This window comes from Macaca fascicularis, chromosome 6, assembly GCF_037993035.2.
Source record: "Macaca fascicularis isolate 582-1 chromosome 6, T2T-MFA8v1.1".
NCBI classification, from domain to species: domain Eukaryota; kingdom Metazoa; phylum Chordata; class Mammalia; order Primates; family Cercopithecidae; genus Macaca; species Macaca fascicularis.
The window spans coordinates 178183497-178207710 of NC_088380.1; the positions used below are offsets into that span (position 1 = coordinate 178183497).

General features: G+C 41.5%; 1 protein-coding gene across 8 annotated transcripts; it reads left to right on the forward strand.

The window, feature by feature from the left end:
* The first annotated feature begins 196 nt into the window (after positions 1 to 196).
* Positions 197 to 21692, forward strand: NPM1 (nucleophosmin 1). Of its 8 annotated transcripts, none has more exons than XR_010587714.2 (11): positions 197 to 351; positions 2398 to 2477; positions 3660 to 3779; positions 4379 to 4472; positions 5388 to 5494; positions 5592 to 5656; positions 13528 to 13585; positions 14220 to 14306; positions 16137 to 16254; positions 17230 to 18614; positions 21336 to 21692. XR_010587714.2 is itself a non-coding variant. In XM_005558512.5 (11 exons), the coding sequence occupies exons 1-11, from the start codon at positions 294 to 296 to the stop codon at positions 21372 to 21374; spliced, it is 885 nt and encodes a 294-aa protein (XP_005558569.1). In that variant the 5' UTR covers positions 197 to 293; the 3' UTR covers positions 21375 to 21692. The 8 variants fall into 8 exon arrangements, 3 of the variants coding, with proteins under 3 accessions (XP_005558569.1, XP_045250443.1, XP_065403121.1); XR_012414616.1 differs by having other exon boundaries at positions 18540 to 18614; XR_012414615.1 differs by having other exon boundaries at positions 16153 to 16254.
* The last annotated feature ends 2522 nt before the right edge of the window (positions 21693 to 24214 follow it).

Here is a 24214-nt window from a genome sequence, read left to right on the forward strand (position 1 = left end):
GCTCGGTGGGAGCCCGCGGAGTACCTGGAAGGAGGTGGGGGGCGAGGTAGAAAGGAGTGTGGTTGAAGAGCGCTTGCGCAGGAGAGCTACGGTACGGGGGTGGGAAGGCTCCGGAGCACGCGCGCGGAGGCGGGACTTGAGAAGCGCTCGCGAGATCTTCAGGGGCTATATATAAGCGCGGGGAGCTTGCGTCCTTTCCCTGGTGTGATTCCGTCCTGCGCGGCTGTTCTCTGGAGCAGCGTTGGTTTATCTCCGTCCGCCTTCTCTCCCACCTAAGTGCGTGCCGCCACCTGATGGAAGATTCGATGGACATGGACATGAGCCCCCTGAGGCCCCAGAACTATCTTTTCGGTAACTGCAGGGGGGAGCTGGAGCGAGGCCGAGCGGGGCCTGGTGGCGGTGAAGGCGGGGGTGAGGGGAGGGAATCCGGCTGCAGCAGGGTCTGGTGGAGACCGCCAGACCGGCTGGAGGCCTGAGCGGGTGGGAAGAGCTGCCCGAGCCCTGGACCTGGTGGGATTGGAGCCGCGGGGGGAGCCGGAGGCGTGAAGGGGGAGGAGACGAGCGGCCTGAAGCGCCTGGAGCGTGAGCAGTCCGAGGCCCAGGGCCTGAGGTGTAGCGGAACTGGCCGCCTGGAAGTTCGGCCGTTGCCGGGGATACGCCGCGGAGCCCCAGGCGTGGTTTATTTTCTAACGGAGTTCGTTCGTAGGCTTCTGATCCCAGGCCCCGGGTTGGTGGTCCCGGAGGCTGGGTTTACCGGGAAGCATGGGCCTGCTTGTTGGAGAGGGTAGATGCACAGCCTGGCGTTGTTCTGACCTGAGTCTGGAGCTGCCGGACCCAGACTTCACTCGCGTGCTTCGGCCAGTTACTGGGGGAGGGGAGGCGCGGCGCGGCGTGAGGAGGCCGCAACCGCTGGGAGCACGTGGTTGCCACGTGGTTGGGGGAGGGAGGGGGGTGTGGGCACTACATCCGGGGCTCACCAGCATGTTGTTACTCCAGATCAAGGGATGCTGTGGCTCAGTTGAAGTGGGAAATGTTAAGAGGCTGGTAACACTAGGATTCTGGAGGCCTTTGTTCAGTGCTTACAGCATCTACTGTGATGGCAGCTCTTTTTTTTTGAGCCCCTTTTCTGTCTCACTGCAGTAGCTGGAGCTAGCCCCACTTTGCAGATGACGGCACTGGTGCCCAGAGATTAACTCACTTAACGAAGGTTGTACTTATAGGCAAAGAGGCTAAAACTAAACCAAGACCCTTGACTCGTAGCTGCTGCTTCGTGAATATTAATGAGGCTTCGTTTTAGGGGGACGTCCTCGCATGCCGCCATTTGTGCAGCATTGACCAAACCGCTTATTTAAATACAAGAAACACGTAGAGTGTTCGATTTGAGTCAGATCAAGACCTAAAACTATTCGCAGAATTTTGGGACCACCACCACCTTCGACTTGCGGTAGCCCTGCCCCAAAAAGGAGAGTCCCACTTGGGTTTTTAATGTCAGTAGGTTTAATTACAGAAGCCTAATCTTTATACTATTCAGACTTTGAAGTAAGTGCGAATCCTACCGTGAATTTTATCTTGTTCATTATCCGTGCTGAGATTTGTTAATTAAACCTCTTCACATTTAAGCATGTATATGTATTGGTAACAGTTAGATGGTAGTTAATGGAATTATTTAAAATTTTTATTCTGACAGTATTTTAAAGAATTTTGCCCATGCATGGATGGAGTGGCAGTAGACACATGTATTTAAAACATTAAGGCTTTAATTCCTAGCTGTTTTGGATAACTGAGAATTCTGATAAATTTATATCAGTACTTTTTGATAACTGTTGGAAACAACCCTCCTTGTCTTAAACATAGTTTCTGAATATAGTTTCAGGCGTATGTCACTTTCTGTTGCTTTAAAGAGTAGAGTGTTGACCCCTGTAGCAAGCTTTGGTTCTTTTACCTTTGTCGTTTTTCTTTTGTAATAGTAAGCTATTCATGTTTGTAACCGTTCTCATTTCGAACTTTCCATTTGGGAATTTAGGTGGGTAAATCAGCTGTTTTAAATAGTGGGAAACTTAACATTGGACATTACATTTGGTTTCAGGTAATTGTTTTAGGTTCAGATTTACTAAACCGTTGAGCTCGTTTCTGTATGCAGAATAACAGTGCCTATCAGCGTAGTTAGAGATGAAATATGGTATGAGGAGAAGATAGAATTGTAGACTTCTATGGGTGTTACTTGTTTGTAGAGGTTTCTGTTCAAGAAATCTAGGAATTGATCATTCTGCTTTGCCCTCTGGTAGCTAAAATTGTGAAAACTAGTTCAAAAGTTAGACCTGACCTTTTTGGTTACCCACACTTAAGTTTCAGTGTTATTTTTCTCCTTGTTAGAGTTGCTTTTTTCTTCATTTACAGGTTGTGAACTAAAGGCCGACAAAGATTATCACTTTAAGGTGGATAATGATGAAAATGAGCACCAGTTATCTTTAAGAACGGTACTTAAACTTTCAAAATAAACTACTTAACCCTACTTGATTTCAGCCTTTTAGTTTCTATTCATGTGGCTTGAGACTTTTCCTTTGCTGACTGCTTATAAAATACTATTTCTTACACCTGGGTATTGTGTGTACCTCACTGTCTGTACATCTTTGATGAAGAACTTGGCATCTATACTCATTTGGTAACCATGTAAAATCCAGTCACATTGTTAAACTTGCCTTATTTTCTTCAGTTGGATTATAAAGCCCTTGTAAAAGGCATCGATAATCTTACATGTCTACCAGAGACTAGCTTTTCTCTCAACTTAGAAGTTGCTCAATAAATAAGTTAGGTGATCTATATTGTGTGTATGCATATTTATGCATTTGTTAAATTTTCTGAATATGAGAAATTGATTTGCCAAGATCACAAAACCTGAGGATAACATTGCACAGATTTGTTTTCTGAGGTAACAGTGATAGGTTTATACTTGTATTTTTAAAAAATCATAGTCATGTGCCTCATTGCAACTGTTGGGTCAACAGATGGATCATACAACGGTGGTCACATAAGATTATTATACCCTATTTTTAATGTACCTTTCCTGTTTTTGTTTTTGTTTTCCTTTGGAGACAGTCTTCCTCTGTCACCCAGGCTGGAGTGCAGTGACGTAATCTTAGTTCAGTGCAACCTCTTGATTTCCGAGTTCAAGTGATTTCCTGCCTCAGCCTCCCAAGTAGCTGGGATTACAGGCATGTGCCACCATGCCTGGCTAATTTTTGTGTTTTTAGTAGAGACGGGGTTTTACCATGTTGTCCAGGCTGGTCTCAAACTCCTGACCTCATGATCTACCTCAGCCTCCCTAAGTGCCGTGGGATTACAGGCATGAGCCACCACCGCCCTTTCCTATGCTTACATGCACAAATACTTACTATTGTATTTCAGATGCTTACAGTATTCAGTACAGTAACATACTGTACAGGTTTGTAGCCTAGGTGTGTGTAGTAGGCTATACCATCTAGGTTTGTTAGTATAAGCACATTCTTATGATTGTACCAAGATGAAATTGTCTAACAACACATTTCTCAGAACCTAGCCCTGTGGTTAAGTGACGCATGGCTGCATATAACATTTAGTGGTGGGGGGGTGTAAAATAGGTGGAACTCAAAGTTGAAGTGGTATTTTTTTTTTGTTCACAGGTCAGTTTAGGGGCTGGTGCAAAGGATGAATTGCACATTGTTGAAGCAGAGGCAATGAATTACGAAGGCAGTCCAATTAAAGTAACACTGGCAACTTTGAAAATGTCTGTACAGCCAACGGTAAGGGCACTTGTATACTTTGGATGTTGTGTCAAGGTTTAATTCTGTTTTAAGGTAGGTTTGGTGTCATTTCGTTGTGCCAAAGAGATAGAAAGTGGTTCTTTATCTTCTGTCACTGGAGTTCAATGGTCAGCTCTTGAACATGGGGGTTTCTGCTGCTAGTTTATCAGAGGTGGAAGAAAGGTTCACTGGTTTGTGGTTTTTGTTTTTTTTTTTTTGAGATGGAGTCTCGCTGTGTTGCCCGGGCTGGAGTGCAGTGGCCGGATCTCAGCTCACTGCAAGCTCCGCCTCCTGGGTTTTTACGCCATTCTCCTGCCTCAGCCTCCCGAGTAGCTGGGACTACAGGTGCCCGCCACCTCGCCCAGCTAGTTTTTTGTATTTTTAGTAGAGACGGGGTTTCACCGTGTTAGCCACGGTGGTCTCGATCTCCTGACCTCGTGATCCGCCAGTCTCGGCCTCCCAAAGTGCTGGGATTACAGGCTTGAGCCACTGCGCCCGACCAGGTTCACTGGTTTGTTGATTTGGCTTATGTGTTTGCTTGTAATGTTTATTGTACATTTTCTTCATATGTTTAGTGATTAAAAATTTCTTCCTTCTAGGTTTCCCTTGGGGGCTTTGAAATAACACCACCAGTGGTCTTAAGGTTGAAGTGTGGTTCAGGGCCAGTGCATATTAGTGGACAGCACTTAGTAGGTATGTTATTTTTATGTATTATACTACTTAGTTTATTCTCTTTAATGCAGTTGCTTGGTTCCCAGTTTGGACTTAAAGCATGGGTATAGTACTACTGTCTTTAAAATAGATTCCAGTGTGAGTCTAGAAATTTATAATTGGAGAGGACAAATAAATTTTTGGAGTGGGGGGACAAAATCTTGATCTGTCACCCAGGGTAGAGTACAGTGGCACGATCTTGGCTCACTGGAACCTCTCCCTCCGGGATTCAAGGGATCCTCCTGTCTCAGCCTCCCCAGTAGCTGGGACCACAGGCGTGTGCCACCAAGCCTAGTTGTGTTTTATAGTTTTAGTAGAGAAGGGGTTTCGTGAAGTTGGCCAGCCTGATCTTAAATTCCTGGCCTTAACGTGTTCTGCACGCCCTGGCCTCTCAAAGTGCTAGTACTACATGCGTCAGCCACTGTGCCTGGCCTAAAATTTTTTTTTAATAAAGACAGTCTCATTCTAAGGCTGGAGTGCAGTGATCGTAGCTTGTTACAGCCTTGAACTACTGGGTTCACATCAGCCTCTGGACTAGCTAGAACTACAGGCACACTCCACCACGCCTGGCTAATTTTTTTTGTATATGTGCAGATGGAGTCTCACTGTGTTGCCCAGATTGGTCTCTTGGCTTCAAGTGGTCCACCTTGGCCTCCCCAAAGTGAGATTACAGGCATGAGCCACCCTGCTCAGGCTTCTTGCATTTAAAACCTGGCAGTGAACGTTAGGCCTCAGAATACCTTTGTTAAAAAGTTCCTTTTCCCATTTGCTCTTTTTTTAAAAAAATAGAATAGAAATCTCAGTTTTTAGAATATTTACTGTATGCTATCAGTGTTCTTTTTTTTTCTGATTTCTTTGCTGCTTGAGTTTTATAATGTCTAATAAATTGTATCTTAGCTGTGGAGGAAGATGCAGAGTCAGAAGATGAAGAGGAGGAGGATGTGAAACTCTTAAGTATATCTGGAAAGCGGTCTGCCCCTGGAGGTGGTAGCAAGGTTCCACAGGTAGAGATGGCAATTTTATTATAGGTTTTGTATTACAGATTTTAGTTTGGTGATAGAACAGCTCTTGTTCATGAGTATGTGCCTTTTCTTTTAAAAGAAAAAAGTAAAACTTGCTGCTGATGAAGATGATGATGATGATGATGAAGATGATGATGATGAAGAGTAAGTATGATCTTAGAAATTTGATACCCTTCTGAAATCTTAACAGATAAAAAGGAATTTGACATTGTTATATGCATGAGGATTTTATAAAAGTCATTTATGAAAAGCCATCCTGTGTAATAGTTTATAATAAAAGGGCAAGTGGTCATCTGTTGTCAGTTTAAGTTAAATGAGCTGAATTGAAAGGATATTGGGTCATGAGCCTTTACAGTGCTGTGACTCGTGACTCTTCAGAAGGGTAGGCTATAGCATTTGCAAAGTTTGATTATGTCCCTTTGTTTTAAAGATTTAGTGGATGTTATACCCATCAAGCCTGGTATGTATTATGGTGAAGTTAATTAGATTGGGTTGAAAGAAAATCTGACTAAAGGCCGGGCGCGGTGGCTCAAGCCTGTAATCCCAGCACTTTGGGAGGCCGAGACGGGCGGATCACGAGGTCAGGAGATCGAGACCATCCTGGCTAACACGGTGAAACCCCGTCTCTACTAAAAATACAAAAAAAATTAGCCGGGCGAGGTGGCGGGCGCCTGTACTCCCAGCTACTCGGGAGGCTGAGGCAGGAGAATGGCGTGAACCCGGGAGGCGGGGCTTGCAGTGAGCTGAGATCCGGCCACTGCACTCCAGCCTGGGCGACAGAGCGAGACTCCGTCTCAAAAAAAAAAAAAAAAAGAAAAGAAAATCTGACTAAATAGCTCTATATTCATTTTACAAATTGTTACTGAAGGTTTGTTATTCCCCAAAAGGATTTTGGCTTGTGCTTTTATGTAGATACTTAATGGACAAAAATAAGATCCTAAAAGGGATATTAAGATTTTTCTTGGGATTTAAAATATGATTGGAAACATTAATTTTTTTTTTATATTAAACTGGATCAAACTTGGTATAAACAGTTACATGCACACTGGTATAAAGTACTGTTTATAATTGGTCTTATGTGTGCAAGTATCAGTAATACATTAAATACTTGGCTCTCAGCTTTGTTCTTCAGTTCTGAGATTGGTCCATATGCATTTATGGAAAACACATTAAATAAAATATAAGAACGTGCACTCTAAAAGAGAACATGCATGAATGATCAAATTGGGAGTTTAGGTTTTAAACTGGTGGTTCTTCAAAATCTTTGAGCATTGACGATGAAGGCAGAAAATAGGAAAAAGGCTGAAAGAGCTGAAAGCTTAAAAAGTCAAATTTGACCAGGCGCAGTGGTTCACACCTGTAATCCCAATACCCAGCCGAGATGGGAGGATCTCTTAGGGCCAGGAGTTTGAGGCCAGCCTGGTCAACACGGCAAGACCCAATCTCAAAAGAAAAATAAAAACTCAAAGTACTTGCATGTCAGACTTCCATAAATGAAGTCAAACTTAAGGCAGTATTTGTCACTGTTTTTCTTCTTTTTTTTTTTTTTTGAGATGAAGTCTCCCTACTGTTGCCCAGGTTGGAGTGCAGTGGCGCCATCTCGGCTCACCGCAACCTCTGCCTCCTGAGTTCAAACGATTGTCCTGCCTTAGCCTCCCGAGTAGCTGGGACTACAGGTGCGCCACCATGCCCTGCTAATTTTTGTATTTAGTAGAGACAGGATTTCAGTATGTTGGTCAGGCTGGTCTTGAACTCCTGACCTCATAATCTAGCTGCCTCGGCCTCCCAAAGTGCTGGGATTGCAGACGTGAGCCAGTGCACCCAGTCAGATTTTTATATTTTTAATAGAAGACGGGGTTTTGCCATGTTGGCCAGGCTAGTTTCAAACTCCTGACCTCAGATGATCCAGTCACCTCATCCTCCCAAAGTGCTGGGATTACAGACGTGAGCCACTGCGCCCGGCCATTTTTTCTTGAGATGGTGTTTTACCATGCTACTCAGACTGGAGTTGAATTCCTGGGCACAAGCTATTCTCCCATCTTAGTCTACAAAGCAGGTGCATAACCAAGCCCTGCTTGTTAATTACTTTTAAGAATATTTGTCATTAGTAAGAATTCAAATACATCCCAAGAGAAGAATGGGAAATGGGCTAAAAACACAAATGAGAAATAGGGATGGTATGGTTTGGATTGATTTAGTCCGATTTTGAGTTACCTTTGCACAAGTTTATAAAAGTAAGTATTTAATAGCATTCACCAAGGCTCAGGGACAAGCAATCACTTCCAGAAATACTTTGGAGTAGGACCTGATGGTGGTCTTGATCCTGTTGGGGTTTTGGAAGATTTCCTTTTTTAAAAATGGATATAGTTAGGCTAGGCGTGGTGGCTCATGCCTGTAATTCCAGCACTTTGGGAGGCTGAGGTGGGTGGATGACTTGAGCTCAGGACTTCAAGACCAGCCTGGCCAACATGGTAAAACCCAGCATCTACTAAAAATACAAAAATTAGCTGGGCGTGGTGGTGCCCACCTGTTGGTCCCAGTTACTTAGGAGGCCGAGTCAGGAGAAGCGCTTGAACTTGGAAGGTGGAGGTTGCAGCAAGCCAAGAACATGCCACCACATTCCATCCCGGGCAACAGAGGGAGACTCCCATCTCAAAAAAATGAATGTAAATTCATAATGTAACCACAATGTAATAATTTTTCTTCGTCTTGGTGTTGATAGGAATGAGAAGTGTAGATAATAATCAAGTTCCAAATCAGTACCCATGTTTTTTGTTTGTTTGTTTGTTTGTTTTTTAAGTCTCACTCTTGTTTCCCAGGCTGGAGTGCAATGGCGTGATCTCTGCTTACTGCAACCTTCGCCTCCTGGGTTCAAGCAATTCTCCTGCCTTGGCCTCCCGAGTAGCTGGGATTACAGGCACCTGCCACCATGCCCGGCTAATTTTTGTATTTTTAGTAGAGATGGGGTTTCACCATGTTGGCCAATCTGGTCTCGGACTCCTGACCTCAGGTGATCCGCCCGCCTCGGCCTCCCAAAGTGCTGGGATTACAGGCGTGAGCCACCATTCCCTGCTGCAAGTTTTCATATAAGTTGAAGAAAGCATACTAAGGTCTAGGCATAGTGGTAAAGGATGCTTTGAGGCAAACAAGTCTTAATAGAAACTTCAGTGGTGAGATGGCAAGGGCCCAGCATATAGTTAGATGACAATGAAAATGCAAAGAGGTGCAGGAAGGTTTGTTATAGTCACTTAGAAATCTAACCCTTTAAACAGATAAAAAGGGAAATCAGTGATCCCGTTTTGAGGATGGAAAGGGGATAGTGGGCTTAGTTGACTCTTGATTTAAGCAAGAAAAACTAGATAATGTGCATAGTGCTGATGTATCCTATGTGTAGATGTATGTAGTATCTTGATAATATGTGACACTTAAATGTCTTTTTTAATTAATTGGGGAATTTCTTAATAAGTAAAGCTGGGCCGGGCGCGGTGGCTCAAGCCTGTAATCCCAGCACTTTGGGAGGCCGAGACAGGTGCATCACGAGGTCAGGAGATCGAGACCATCCTGGCGAACACTGTGAAACCCCGTCTCTACTAAAAAATACAAAAAACTAGCCGGGCAAGGTGGCGGGCGCCTGTAGTCCCAGCTACTCGGGAGGATGAGGCAGGAGAATGGCATAAATCTGGGAGGCGGAGCTTGCAGTGAGCTGAGATCCGGCCACTGCACTCCAGCCCGGGCTACAGAGCGAGACTCCGTCTCAAAAAAAAAAAAAAAAAAAGTAAAGCTGGATTTTTTTCTTTTTTCCTTTTTTTCTTTTTCTTTCGAGACAATCTCTGTCGCCCCACCTGAAGTGCATTGTTGGCCAGGCTGGAATGTAACTTCTGCCTCTGGGTTCAAGTGATTCTCCTGCCTCAGCCTCCCAAGTAGCTGGCACTACAGGCATACGCCAGCATGGCCAAACTAATTTTTTGTATTTTTAGTAGAGATGGTATTTCACCATGTTGGTCAGGCTAGTCTTGAACTCCTGACCTCAGGTGATCTGCCCACCCCAGCCTCCCAGAGAGTGCTGAGATTACAGGTGTGAGCCACCACGCCCTGCCAGTAAAGCTGTTTTGATAGTAGTTTTGATAGCTGTTTTGATAGTAGTTTAATAGACTTGTTTTAACGAATAAGAAAAAACGTTTAAGAAAAGCATTCTCATCTTGTTTCTAGCACAGGGGAGGCACCTGCAGGGATTGGGTTCTAATGCCAGAAACTTGTAATGACAAAATCACTGTTAAAAAGCACTTTAAAGGCTATTCGTGGCAACTTTTTTAAGTTATGATACTTTTTCTAAATACAGAAATTATTTCTTCGGTATTGGAAAGATAGGTGTTTCTTACATGAAGTTGCCGTATTGGGATTTAGAGGCCAGTATGTTCAGTTTTTTGAATTAAACGTGAACCACTTAGTATTTGCTGCTACAGACTTCTGCCTGACTTGCCCTCCAATGACTCGATTGGATTACTCCCCTCCATTATTTACCTATTTAACGTGTAGAGTTTACACCTGTAATCCCAGCACTTTAGGAGGTCGAGGTGGGCGGATCACCTGAGGTCAGGAGTTCAAGACCAGCCTGGCCAATATGGTGAAACCCCATCCCTACTAACATACAAAGAGCTGGGTGTAATGGTCGGTACCTGCAATCCCAGCTACTACTGAGGGTGAGGCAGAATAATTGCTTGAACCCGGGAGGCGGAGGTTGCAGTGAGCCGAGATCACACCATTGCACTCCAGATTGGGCAATAAGAGTAAAACTCAAAAAAGAAAAAAATAGTGTACAGTTCAGTGATTTTAGTGTGCTTAGTTGTGTAGCCATCACCACAATCAATTTTAGAACATTTCATCACCTCAATGAGAAATTGTCCTCTATAGGTATTACCCCTCATGCTCCTCAGCTCTAGTCAGCCACAAATGAACTTTGTCTGTAGGTTTCCTGTCCCTCATATGTTGCATGAATGGACTTCTGTGACTGTTTTCCTAGCACAGTGTTTTCAAGTTCCGTCCATGTGAAAGCATTATCAGTACTCTATTTATTTTTATGGTTGAATACATTGTATGGGTATATTATTTGGTTATGCGTCAGTTGGTGAGCATTTGGGTTGCTTCTACTTGTTGACTGCTATGAACGCTTGTGGACATGTCATTTTTTTTGGGTGTACACCTAAAGCAGAGTGGCTGACCCATTGTATTCCCACTAGCAGTGTATGGGGCTTCTGATTTCACTATACCCTCACTTGCCATTATCTGACTCTCTAATCCTGGTGGTATGAAGTGCTAGTTGTGGGTTTGATTGCATTTCAGACCTATGGACTATTATTAGTCTTTATTAGAGCATCTTTTCATGTATTCATTGGCCATATATCTTTGGAGAGATGTCTTTACCCATTTAAAAAATCCAGTTACTTCTCTTTGTCTTTACTGAGCTGTAAGAATTTTTTTTTTTTCCTATGATTTTTGTATTTTTAGTAGGAGAAGGGGTTTCACTGTGTTGGCCAGGCTGTTGTTAAATGCATGTCTTCAGTGATCCACCTCCCTCTGCCTCCCAAACTGCTGGGATTACAGCTGTGAGCCACTGTGCCCTGGCAAGAATTCTTTTTTTTAGACAAGTCTCTTTCTGTTGCGCAGGCTTGAGTGCAATGATGTGATCTTGGCTCTTGCTCACTGCAACCTCCTCCTCCCTTGTTCAAGCAGTTCCCCTGCTTCTTCCAAGGATTACAGGCATCCCCCGATCCCTTCCATGCCTGGCTAATTTTCTGTATTTTTAATAGAGACTGGGTTTCACCATGTTGGCCAGGCTGGTCTTGAACTCCTGATTTCAGGCCTGTCTCGGCCTCCCACAAGTGCTGGGATTACAGGCGTTGAGCCACTGCACCGGGCCTAAGAATTCTTTATACATTCTGCAAACAAGCACCTTATCACACGCATGATTTGCAGATTATCTTCCACTATTCTGTGAATTGTCATTTAACTTTCATGATGGTGGCCTTTGACCCAAGTTTTAAATTTTTGTCTGATTTCTTTTGTTGCTTGTGCCTTTGGTGTCAATCCTAAGAAATCATTGCTAAATTCAAAGTTGTGAAAATTTACCCCCTTAATTCTGAGTTTTGTCCTGTAGCTTTATTTAGCGCTTTGTTCCATTTTGAGTAAATATCTGTGTATGGTGTGAATGGAGGGGTCCAAATACAGACTTTGGGGTGTAGATGAGCAGTTTCCCCAAATGATTTGTTCAAAAACTTTTTTCCCCATTGAAGGATCTTGGCAACCTTTAAAAGAGTCACTTACGGCCCGGTACGGTGGCTCACGCCTGTAATCCCGGCACTTTGAGAGTCCCAGGCAGGTGGATCACGACCAGGAGATAGAGACTATCCTGGCCAATATGGTGAAACCCTGTCTCTACTAAAAATACAAATTTTAGCTGGGCATGGTAGCTTGTGTCTGTAGTACCACCTACTCAGGAGGCCGAGGCTGGAGAATTCGCTTGAACCTGGGGGGCAAAGGTTGTAGTGATTAGAGATTGCGCCACTGTACTCCAGCCTGTGACAGAGTGAGATTCCATCTCAAAAAACAAACAAAAAAAATCACTTACTATAAATATACGTATTTATTTATGGTCTGTTTGTTGATGTATGTGTCTATCCTTAACAGGTAAGAACAGTTACAACACTGTTCCTTTGCAGTTTTTTGTTTTTTTTTTTTTTAAATGAGTCTCACTCTGTCATCCAGGCTGGAAGCACAATGGTGCGATCTTGGCTTACTGCAACCTCCGCCTCCCGGGTCTTCCTGCTTCACCTTCCTAAGTAGCTGGGATTACAGGTGCCCGTCACCACTCCTGGATAATTTTTGTATTTTTAGTAGAGACTGGGTTTCTCCCTGTTGGCCAGGCTGGTCTCAAAACTCCTGACCTCAGGTGATCCAGCTGCCTCGGCCTCCTAAAAAGTATTGGGATTACAAGCATCAGCCATAGTGCCTTGACCCCTTCGTAGGTCTTATAGCTGATTTTTTGAAATCAAGTGTGAGTTCTCTAGCTTTGTTCCTTTCAAGATTGCATTTGGCCTCTTTGGGTCCCTTAAGTGTCTTTTTTTGTTTTTGTTTTTTGAGATAGGGTCTTGCTCTGTCACCCAGGCTGGAGTGCAGTGGCAGAATTACACAGTTACAGTCTCAAGTAGATCCTTCTGCCTTAGCTTTTCAAGTAGCTGGGACTACAGGCACACACAACCACGTCTGCTAATTAAATTTTTTTTTTTTTGTAGAGAGGGTTCTCATGTTGCCTAGGCTGGTCTCGAACTCAAATGAGATCCTCCCACCTCAGCCTCCCAAAGTGTTAGGATTATAGTTGTGACACACTGCCGACTCTTGGGTTTATATATAAATTTTAGGATCTATTTCTACAGAGAAACCAGCTTGGGGAGTCTTCTAAGGATTGTATTTAACCTGTGTATTTGGGGAGTGTTGCCATCTTGGCAATATCTGAACATGGAATGTTTCTATTTAGGTCTTTAATTTTTTTTTTTTTTTTAACACAAATTCACTCTATTTGAGTGTACAGTTTAACTGTACATTACTTAAATATACATATATTATACATTGGCATAGTGTATATTCATGCAAAACTACTTATTGAGCAGCTTTGTTTCCCAGCCCCTAGTGATCACAATTATACCTTCCATTTCTTTTGAGTTTGACTACTTTTGGATACTTAATGAATAGAATCATACAGTGTTTTTTTTGTGGGTGGCTTATTTTACTTTGTTCAAGGTTCAGTCATATAGCATGCAAGAGGATTTTCATCGTGTGTGCGTAAACATTTTCATTATTCAGCCATTTAACAGTTGGGTTGCTTTCATCTCTTGGCTGTTGTGAACAATGAATGCTTCGATTAACACGGTGCACAAATAATCACGTCAAGGTCCTGCTTCAATTCTTGTGTCTACTCCCAAATTTTGAAAGTGCTTAATGTCTTGATGTTTCATTTGTAGTGATGATGATGATGATTTTGATGATGAGGAAGCTGAAGAAAAAGCACCAGTGAAGAAAGTGAGTAGATACAATGCTACAAGGTTGTTAAACTAACAATAGAAATAGTAATTTTTTAGTGCTATTTGCTTGTTTTGTAGTTGAGGGAAGCTGGTGTGGGAGATCATCTCATACTGAAAATTAGTTCTGAGGAGGACTACAGAAAACTTATAGTGGGGAATGGTCTGTTTTCTTTATCCATGTAGCCCTCCACCCAATTTGTTAGTCTTGTGTAACCTTTTATTCAAGTGGTTGCTGCTTTTTCTTTTCTTTTTTTCTTTTTTTTTTGAGACGGAGTCTGTCACCCAGACTGGAGTACAGTGGCGCAATCTCGGCTCACTGCAACCTCTGCCTCCCAGGTTGAAGCGATTCTCCTGCCTCAGCCTCCTGAGTAGCTGGAATTACAGACTCAGGCCACCACACCCAGCTAATTTTTGCATTTTTAGTAGAGATGGAGTTTCACCATGTTGGCCAGGCAGGTCTTGAACTCCTGACCTCATGATCTACTTGCCTCGGCCTCCCAAAGTCCTGGGATTACAGGCGTGAGCCACTGCGCCCAGCCTGTGGTTGCTGCTTTTCTTACATGGCTTGGACAGTACTGTTTGCACTGTTGCTGGGGTCAGGGACAGTGATTAAGATAAATTTCTAATTGCAGTCTATACGAGATACTCCAGCCAAAAATGCACAAAAGTCAAATCAGAATGGAAAAGACTCAAAACCATCATCAACACCAAGATCAAAAGTAAGTGGTTACATTTACATATGGGTCTCATTGATATAGTCGGGGAAAAAAGATTCTACTGTTGTGGAAGAATCTAGTGTGTCTGAAATTTCATAGGCCTTTATAGAACCCCTGTAATTGCTGTTTTAAAGTTTAAATCAGCTTGCTGCTGCCGGGCGCAGTGGCTTACTCCTGTAATCCCAGCACTTTGGGAGGGAGGCTAAGGTTGGTGGGATCACCTGAGGTCAGGAGTTTGAGACTAGCCTGGCCAACATCGTGAAACCCCATCCTTACTAAAAACACAAAAATTAGCCAGGCATGGTGGTATGTTCCTGTAATTCCACCTACTCAGGAGGCGGAGGTTGCAGTGATTGTACCACTGCACTCCAGCTTGGGCGAAAGAGTCAGACTCTGCCTCCAAAAAAAAAAAAAAAAATCAGCTTGTTATGTGTTACAGGTACACACAGACAAACATACTAAGTAATGTGCTGCTGGGGTTCCAGTGGCGGGGGGAACCAATAGACTTTTTTGAGAGAGACGGACCCTCGCTTTGTCAGTGAGTCTGGGTTAGAGCTGCATGATCTCGGCTTGCTGCAACTTTCACTTCCCGGGTTCAAGCGATTCTCCTCCCTCAGCTTCTCAAGTAGCTAGGACTACACGTGTGTGCCACCAGGCCCAGCTTATTTTTGTATTTTTGAGTAGAGGTGGGGTTTCACTATATACGTTGGCCAGGCTGGTCTTGAACTCCTGACTGCAGGTGATCTGCCCTCCTGGGCCTCCCAGAGTGCTGAGATTATAGGCGTGAGCCACCACGCCTGGCTTGAATTTTTTATGATTGTGAAGTCAATAGTTGTTTCCTGTAAGGAATCTTTGTTGAAAAGTATACCTGCATAGAGTAGAGATTCTCAACCTTGGCTGCATATTAGATTGAAGTAGAACATTTAGGGCCAGACAGGGTGTGATGGTCTCCTTTCTGGCCTTACCCCCTTCCCTGCAGAAAATGGAATTTAAAGGAGAAAAACTTTAAAAGAACCCAACACTGTGCTCTGCTTATGGAGATTATCATGAAATTGGTCTGGGGTGGGCCCCAGGCATCAGACTGCAATGACTTTCTTGCTTTATTCTCAGGGATCTTCTGATTTCATTTTTTTTTTTTTTTTTTTTTTTTGAGACGGAGTCTCGCTCTGTCGCCCAGGCTGGAGTGCAGTGGCGCGATCTCGGCTCACTGCAAGCTCTACCTCCCGGGTTCACGCCATTCTCCCGCCTCAGCCTCCGAGTAGCTGGGACTACAGGCGCCCGCCACCACGCCCGGCTAATTTTTTGTATTTTTAGTAGAGACGGGGTTTCACCATGTTAGCCAGGATGGTCTCGATCTCCTGACCTCGTGATCCACCCGCCTCGGCCTCCCAAAGTGCTGGGATTACAGGCTTGAGCCACCGCGCCCGGCCTGATTTCATTTTTTGAACTGAGTATTGTGCATTAAAAAGCGAACTCCCAAGTTACTCCTTTTTTTTTTTTTTTTTTTTTTTAAAAAAAAGACGGGTGTCCTACTCTTGCCCAGTTGGGAGTACAGTGGTATGATCATAGCTCTCTCTACAGCCTCCAGCTGCTGGGCTCAAGCAATCTTCCCGCTTTAGCCTCCTGAGTAGCTGGGATTACAGGCATGCACAACCATGCCTAGCTAATCTTACAAGAAAGATTTTTAAGAACAAAATTGTATGGTGTGAATTTATTGATAATTCCAGTTGTATAATTAGCTTTATAAGGGAGTTTTGTAAGACTATTTGAGGAAATCCAGATAGAATGGGTTTTAAATTAGGAGTTGTATTTATTCTTATGACCTTTTGGAAGTTCATTTCCTTTTCAGGGACAAGAATCCTTCAAAAAACAGGAAAAAACTCCTAAAACACCAAAAGGACCTAGTTCTGTAGAAGACATTAAAGCAAAAATGCAAGCAAGTATAGAAAAAGTGAGTAAAGTTATTTTAAAAAAAACTTTCTCCCTGCTCAAATTGCATGTGTCTAGTTTGCGTAGACTTGAATGTTTGTTTTTTTTGTTTTGATTTAATGTACTTGCCCTGTTCGTGGTATGAATTTTTTTAAAAATGAATTATAAAACATTTATAATCGTGTCTGTGGTGATTTGCATATGCAAAATTAAATATGCCTTATTTTCCATTATAAAAGGAATGTAGTGCACTGGTTGCAAGATAACATTCTGACCTTCCATGTTAAAATAGATCAGTGAGAACCCTTGACCTATTCTGGTTGTAAGATATGCTAGAGAACCAACAGAGGGCGTATGAGACTTCATTAAAATTGCAAACAGCTGGAAAAGTAGACTGGTTGGTTGGTATTATAGTTAAATATTCATGATTGACCCTAGTCAGAAGTAATTTTCAGCAGATTGAGACATTTCTGTTTGCCCTTTACACCAAGTTGTCACCAGTTAAATACGTGTAGTAATAGATTTTGTGAATGACTAATAGGTTTAAATCTAGTTTCCTTTTGTCTTAAATAATGGAAATGTGGGAAGACGATTAGGTCTCTTGTCTGAATGACTTGAGTAGGATATGAAATAAATGGTTTAAATGCCTTGGAAGCACATTTGAGAGAAGCTTTAATTCAATGAACAATACTTTTAGACTGCAATTATTGAGAACAAATGTGGGGTGGTAAGGAAAAATTGCCAACTCATTTCCCCATGTTTTTCCTGTGCTCTATAGATTTTTTGTTGGCTTGTGTAGATTTCCTTGTACAGTGATAAGTCCACTGGAAAAAAAATTTTAGAACTGGAACATATTTCTTGTTTTAGTCACACTGGAAACCCTTTAGCCTTCCTGCTTATCAGATTTTTGTCCCTTGGATACAATGCTAAAATGACATATTTTAGATTCCCCTCCCCTCCATTTTAATATGGTCCTATCTCCTTGGTTTAATTGCAGGCGCATTGAACAGCCCTGGGCACTACATGTAAATTAAGCCCAAAGATGGGGAGAAAGGAAAAGGAGAGACAAATATAGTCCATACTGAGTGTCATCAACAATCCAGACTGAAGTCTTCTATTTTAATCTCAATCCCCTTTTCTGATTTGCCACCCATGCCTCTTCAGGCTGGAAACAATCTCACTCTTGGTTCCCTAAAGCACTTTCTTCTGACTGCTGTGATTCAGTGAACCTTGCCCTTTGCTTTCTATTACTTGTGCATTTGCCTCACCTCTGACAATGTTTTAAATCGCCTTTGTATCTCCTTAGCTGCTCAATAAATATTTGAATGAATCAATTAAGAATGTATGTGACAATAATTTTGAAATGGAAATTGAGGTTTATTTTACTAGGTTATTGGAGGCAGTTAAGTTTCTTAATGCTATACTTGATTCTGCCAAGGTCCCTTGGACATTTGAAAACCTTTTCAATCTTTTAAAAATGCATAAAAGATACTTAGAGGGAAAGGTATTAAATTTAATAAAAACAGATATATTCAGTGCTTTAAGGTAATTCCAAAGTAGTGATAAATAAACATTTCAAGATACTTGCAATAGTAATGTTTTGAAATTTTGGTGACAAAAAGTTACAGGTATCGCCAACACTGTTGTAGTTTCTTGCCTATATCCATAATTTGAAGGAAATGGTAAGAGTGATTAGTGAAGTGTAATTACTGTAATTTCTCCCCCATTGTAGTTTCTTGCGTATATCCGTAATTTGAAGGAAATGGTAAGAGTGATTAGTGAAATGTAATTACTGTAATTTTTTCCCCATTCAACTTTATATATCTTTAACTGATGACCAGATCATTGTTGTTCTGAACTGGTTTGTGATCAACAAGTGTTTTGTGGGGTTTTGTTTTTTTAAACAACAGTTTGGGTCACTTGACATGGTTCTCCAAAGGAGTGTTACAGGTTGTGTTTGGTTCTGGGTGATAAAACCGGCTTGTTAGATAATACAGATAAGCAACCGAGTTGCCATGTCATGTTTGTCTGTAGAATCTCAAGTGTAGCTTTTATTTTATGTTCCTAGAGAGGTCGTCTGGGAAGATTTGACCCTTTGGCAAATCTGTTTGAATAGAGATACTAGCCATGCTGCCCAATAGGGCTTTCTGGCCCTGAAAAAGACATTGAGTATTCTTGGAAAGTTGAAGGGAAAAGGAGTAAACTGCTCTATGTAGTAGCATTGCAGGTTATTGAGGAATTTTCTAAAGGTATCTCTCTCAGTGTATTTCTCTACTAACCTGTAATAATGCTTTTTTGTCTCAATAGGGTGGTTCTCTTCCCAAAGTGGAAGCCAAGTTCATCAATTATGTGAAGAATTGCTTCCGGATGACTGACCAAGAGGTAACTGAATTTTCTGGGGACAAGATGAAGTCCAAGTTTTTCGTGATTTATTATGATTCTGCCTTTACCCTTTTTAAGTGTTGGCTCTTTTTAAAAAGTTCCTAGCCACAGATAATTCGTTTAATGAAATAATCTGAAAATTCATGTATTTAATGAAATACATGAAGAATACAGTTGGCAGTCTGAGACGATAACTTTAGTATATTTTTTCCAAATTTCCTATAGTTGGCAAATTATTTCTTGGTTATTGAATTCAGTTTTACTTTTTTGGTACTATTTTGGCTAAGGAAATTGCTGTGGTTTTCCTTGTTGCTCCATTTGGCGGCTTGGGGCAGTCTGGTCTTTGCTTTTTTGGGAGTTGGTAGAGATCTTTTTTTTTCCATAGATCTTATGGGAAATACATTTTGCCAAAATCATCCTAACGTGAAACCTGGAAGCAAGACACTAAATTGTGGCTACTACTAGATATATAAGCTTGAGTTTAGCTGTTAGATTTTAAAATTAGTATGAAAGTCTTAGTCAACATACAGTTTATGCATTTATTTTTGCTCTTATTTACAGTTGACTTATAAGTGTAAGGAAAATGTAAAAGTGGTTAAATAGGGACGTTAGGTAGGTATCGTGTAGAGAACCGATGGCTGCATTTAATGGTTTTTAGGTTTTCTGTAGTCAGCTTTCAGAAAATTTGGCAATTAGCTGGTTTTTTTCTGCCATAATATTTAGCAGGTCAGTTATTTTAATTGCACCTTAATTTTTAGTTTTTGGGTTTGTAAAACCCTGATTTGGTTAATTTTGACTTGAGCTTTGCTAAAGTTGCAGTGATGGGCTTTAAGATGATCAGATTCAGTCTTTTGGTTGCTATTCTGTTTTTTCTCTACATTTGAATCCCAAAGTTTAAAGTGTGAGTTTTGGGAGTTTATTTGGCATACTAAACATTGATTGAGCATAAGTTATTTTGAAACTTTATGCAACAGGTTATTTTGAAGCATTATGCAACAGGTTATTTAATATTGAAAATAGTGGAAAGTCAGACATAAATAACCAATATGTACTAACAAGTAAGCATAAGAGATGCATTTCTTCAAGTACAGCCAAGGAAAGTGATAATTTAATGATTAAGTTGCAGTGGTCCTCTGTACTTTATAACAAAGGCTTGTAGCTACAAAGTTTTGTAGCTATTAAATTACTGAACCAGCACTTCTACCAGAAGTATTTTGTTTTTAAAAGTATTTTTGCCCAGGTTGGTCTTGAACTCCTGGCCTCAAGCAGTCCTCCCAAGTTGGCCTCCCAAAGTGCTAGGATTACAGGCACGAGCCACCTTGCCCAGCCTACCAGAAGTATTATCTTGCTCTAGAATTGAAAGTATTCTCGTGTCAGAATGAAATTTCTGCAATAAATAGTAAATGTTTAATAACTTGAATTACTATTAGAGATTATCAAAACTAAATGCTTCCCGTCTTTGACATAGAGATGCAAGATGCAAGCAGTGACAATGTATATTTGTTTGAACCTGATGATGAGAAGATCTTTGGCTGGGCGTGGTAGTTCATGCCTATAATCCCAGCACTTTGGGAAGCAGCATGGCAAAACTCCGTCTCTACTAAAAATAATAAATTTAGCTGGGCATGGTGGCGTGTACCTGTAATCCCACCCACTCAAGAGGCTGAGGCAGGAGGATCGCTTGAACCTGGGAGGCAGAGGTTGCAGTGAGTGCCACTGCACTCCATCCTGGGTGGCAGAGTGAGAGTCCATCTCAACAAAAAAAGATTTCTATGATATTTAATATTGGCATTCAGTATTCAGTTATCTTGTACCTGAGAACCCATTGGCTGTGAAACAGTGACAGCTGAGAGAATCCTGTCATCTCATTTTCTAGTTCTTGGTGAACTTCTGGATTTTTATTCAGAACCACCTTGCCATGTTGGCCAGGCTGGTCTTGAACTCCTGACCTCAGGTGATCCACCATCTCGGCCTCCTGAAGTGCTGGGATTACAGGCGTGAGCCACCATGTCTGGCCAGCTGTTTTTTGTTTGCTTTTTGTTTTTGGGTTTGCTTTGGTCACCCATCTGTAGTGTGATCTTGGCTCACTGCAACCTCTGCCTCTTGGGCTCAGGCAACCCTCCCTCCTCAGCCTCCTGAGTAGCTGGGCCTCATGTAGTTGCACACCACCATGCCCAGCTAATTTTTGCGTTTTTAGTAGACAGGGTTTCACCATGTTGCCAAGGCTGGTCTTGAATTCCTGAGCTGAAGTGATCTGCCCACCTCAGTCTCCCAAAGTGTAGGGATTACAGGCGTGAGCCACCATGCCTAGCTTCAGCAGATAGTTTTTTCTAAATGTACACATGCACAGGCAATTCAGAATACGTTTCTGGTGTTTAACTTTATTTGCTAAATCTGGCCAACTCTAAAGCTGATCTCAGGGAAGATGAAGTTGGAAGTAACATTGGCCAAATGGGTCTCTGGTCTTTTTATTTCCTTAAGTAAATAAACTATTAAATATTAGTATATTCATATTATTTTTATGACTGATTAAAGTATTAGGAATTAAATTATATCTGAGTATAAATTTTCTTGGAGTCATTTCTTTATCTAGAGTTAACCTATTTGGTGGTAGAATGAAAAATAGATGTTGAACTATGCAAAGAGGCATTTAATTTATTGATGTCTGTGAAGTGTTGTGGTTCCTTAACCACATTTCTTTTTTTTTTTTTTTTTTTCCAGGCTATTCAAGATCTCTGGCAGTGGAGGAAGTCTCTTTAAGAAAATAGTTTAAACAATTTGTTAAAAATTTTCCGTCTTATTTCATTTCTGTAACAGTTGATATCTGGCTGTCCTTTTTATAATGCAGAGTGAGAACTTTCCCTACCGTGTTTGATAAATGTTGTCCAGGTTCCATTGCCAAGAATGTGTTGTCCAAAATGCCTGTTTAGTTTTTAAAGATGGAACTCCACCCTTTGCTTGGTTTTAAGTATGTATGGAATGTTATGATAGGACATAGTAGTAGCGGTGGTCAGACATGGAAATGGTGGGGAGACAAAAATATACATGTGAAATAAAACTCAGTATTTTAATAAAGTAGCACGGTTTCTATTGACTTATTTAACTGCTTTATACTTTGTCAAGGAAATAATTTACGTAGTTAGGAATGGCAAATAGTATTATAAAATTCTATGAGAATGTCCCTGCCCCTCCCCTTCAATAGTTCACTGGAGCTAACCACTTTTTCATCATAAGGATTTAGTGCTGTGTTCCCACCTCCTGATGATAGTTAACAATTATTATAACTATGCAACATGTTTCCAAATGTTCCATTAGACCTCCTATCCGCCTATTCTAGCCTCACTCACAGAAAATCTGACATGTTAAAACAGCTTAAAAGCAGCCTTTCAACCTGTATTCTTGTTTTTTTTTCCCCTAGGCTGGAGTGCAGTGGCACAGTCTCAGCTCACTGCAGCTTCCGCTTCTTGGGTTCAAGCAAGTCTCCTGCCTCAGCCTCCCAGGTAGCTGGGATTACAGGTGTGAACCACCAGCCCGGCTAATTTTTGTATTTTTAGTAGAGATGGTGTTTCACCATGTTGGCCAGGCTGGTCTTGAACTCCTGACCTCAAGTGATCTGCCCACCTCAGCTTCCTAAAGTGCTAGGATTATAGGTGTGAGCAACCGCACCTGACCTCAACCTGGATTCCTTGTCTGAATCAAAGCAATTATTTCAGTGACTATTTGCTGAAGTTGCCTAATAGTACTTCTTACAGATGTATAGGAGAAAAATTATCACATAGATATGAGGATATTCGGGGACTAATTAGCACCTTTATATGTTCTACCTTAAGCTGATTACACACGATCTGAGTTGGATATACTGATTTCATTTCTATCGTTTTGCTGTGGTATATACTCCAGTAGTTTGAGCAGATGAGGGAATGTTCTCCAGTTCTGTGCCGTTTTCCTTGGGAGATTTTCATCTCCCACTTCTATCCATTCTTAGACTTGTTTGATTGTCTTGGATAGTTTTTCTCATTCCTTTTTGTTTAAACTCGGGAAAGAGACTTAATTATTTTGTCTTTCAAATTTTTGTGTTGATTTTAATATACCAACTGCTTGCTGCTTTGGGTGTGTATCTGAAATCTAAAAACATCACTCAGCATTTTATTTATTCCAACATTTTGAAGTGGTCTTGAATTTTTTTCCTTTCTTGTTTTGAGATCTATTGTGTAGTGGTGTAATCTCAGTCCACTGCAGTCTCCCATCTCAGCCTCCCAAATAGTTGGGATTACAAGTGTGTGCTACCACATCTGGCTAAGTTTGTATATACACGTAAAAACAAATATGTAAATATATATAGTATATAAATATACTAAAATATAAATATATTGTGTGTGTGTGTGTGTGTATATATATATAATTTTTTTAGTAGAGAGAGGGTTTCACCATGTTGGTCAGTCTGGTCTCGAACTCCTGACCTCAAGTGATCTGCCTGCCTCGGCCTCCCAAAGTGCTGGCATCGGGCGTGAGCCAGTGTGCCCAGACAGGCTTTCATTCTGTGCTGGAAATGATTTTAATGGGATTTTTTCTTTTTTGCCAATTTTTAGAATGATGGATTGATACCTAGCAGCTTGTGAAAAGGAATCAGTGAGTGAGTTTAACCTTAATTCAGGTTTTTTTTTATTTGTATAAATCTCAACCCACTGTATTTTTTTGATGCTGATATTTTATTTTTGACCAAGGGAATCCCTTTCAAGCTTGCTCCTGTCATAGTAGATCTCAGTAATCTGATCACTCTTTGACTTCTTCTGTGACAAGGTGTTTCATCTTGGTCATTTTCTTCCTCGGACCTGGAGTGGCCATTTCCCCCAAAGAACCCTGCCTCCCTTAGAAATAATGGTATTTGTAGACCACTGTCTGGGTGGGAACATTGCTTGTTAATACTGGGTTTAGGGTAGTCGGTTGATTAGATCAGACCAGACCCTTTGGAAAAACAAGGGAATGAACAATTTTTAAGTGCCGAGGAGGGCATGTGTGCACAGGTTGGCTGACAAGCTTTTCATAAGTCAATAGTCAATGTAACTACAGAGCTACCTTCAGTCTCAACCAGAGAACAGGTAGAATAGGTTACAGTAGTAAAAAGGCCATGCAGGGAAAGCAGATGAGCTTAAAAACACGCAAATACAGAATAATAGGTGTATCAATGCAGAAAATACATGGTTTTGACTTAATATGTAGTCATGGGTCACTTAATGAATGATGGGGATACGTGCTGAGAGAGGCACCATTAGGTGATTTCGTCATGTGAACATCAGAGTCTACTTCCGTGAATTTAGGTGGTATAGCCTACCATACATCTAAGCTGTAAGGTACAACCCATGCCTCCAAGGCTACAAACCTGTGCAGTATAGGTGAACTGAATACTATAGGTACTTGTATCTCAATAGTATTTGTGTCTCTAACAGAGGTATGGTAAAAATAAAGATAAAATGGCATACCTATATAGGGCACTGGAATGAATACAGCTTGCAGAAGGGGAAGTTGCTGAGTGAGAATGAAAAGCCTAGGACATTACTGTAAACTATAAACATGGTATACTTAGACGTTAAATATAAAAA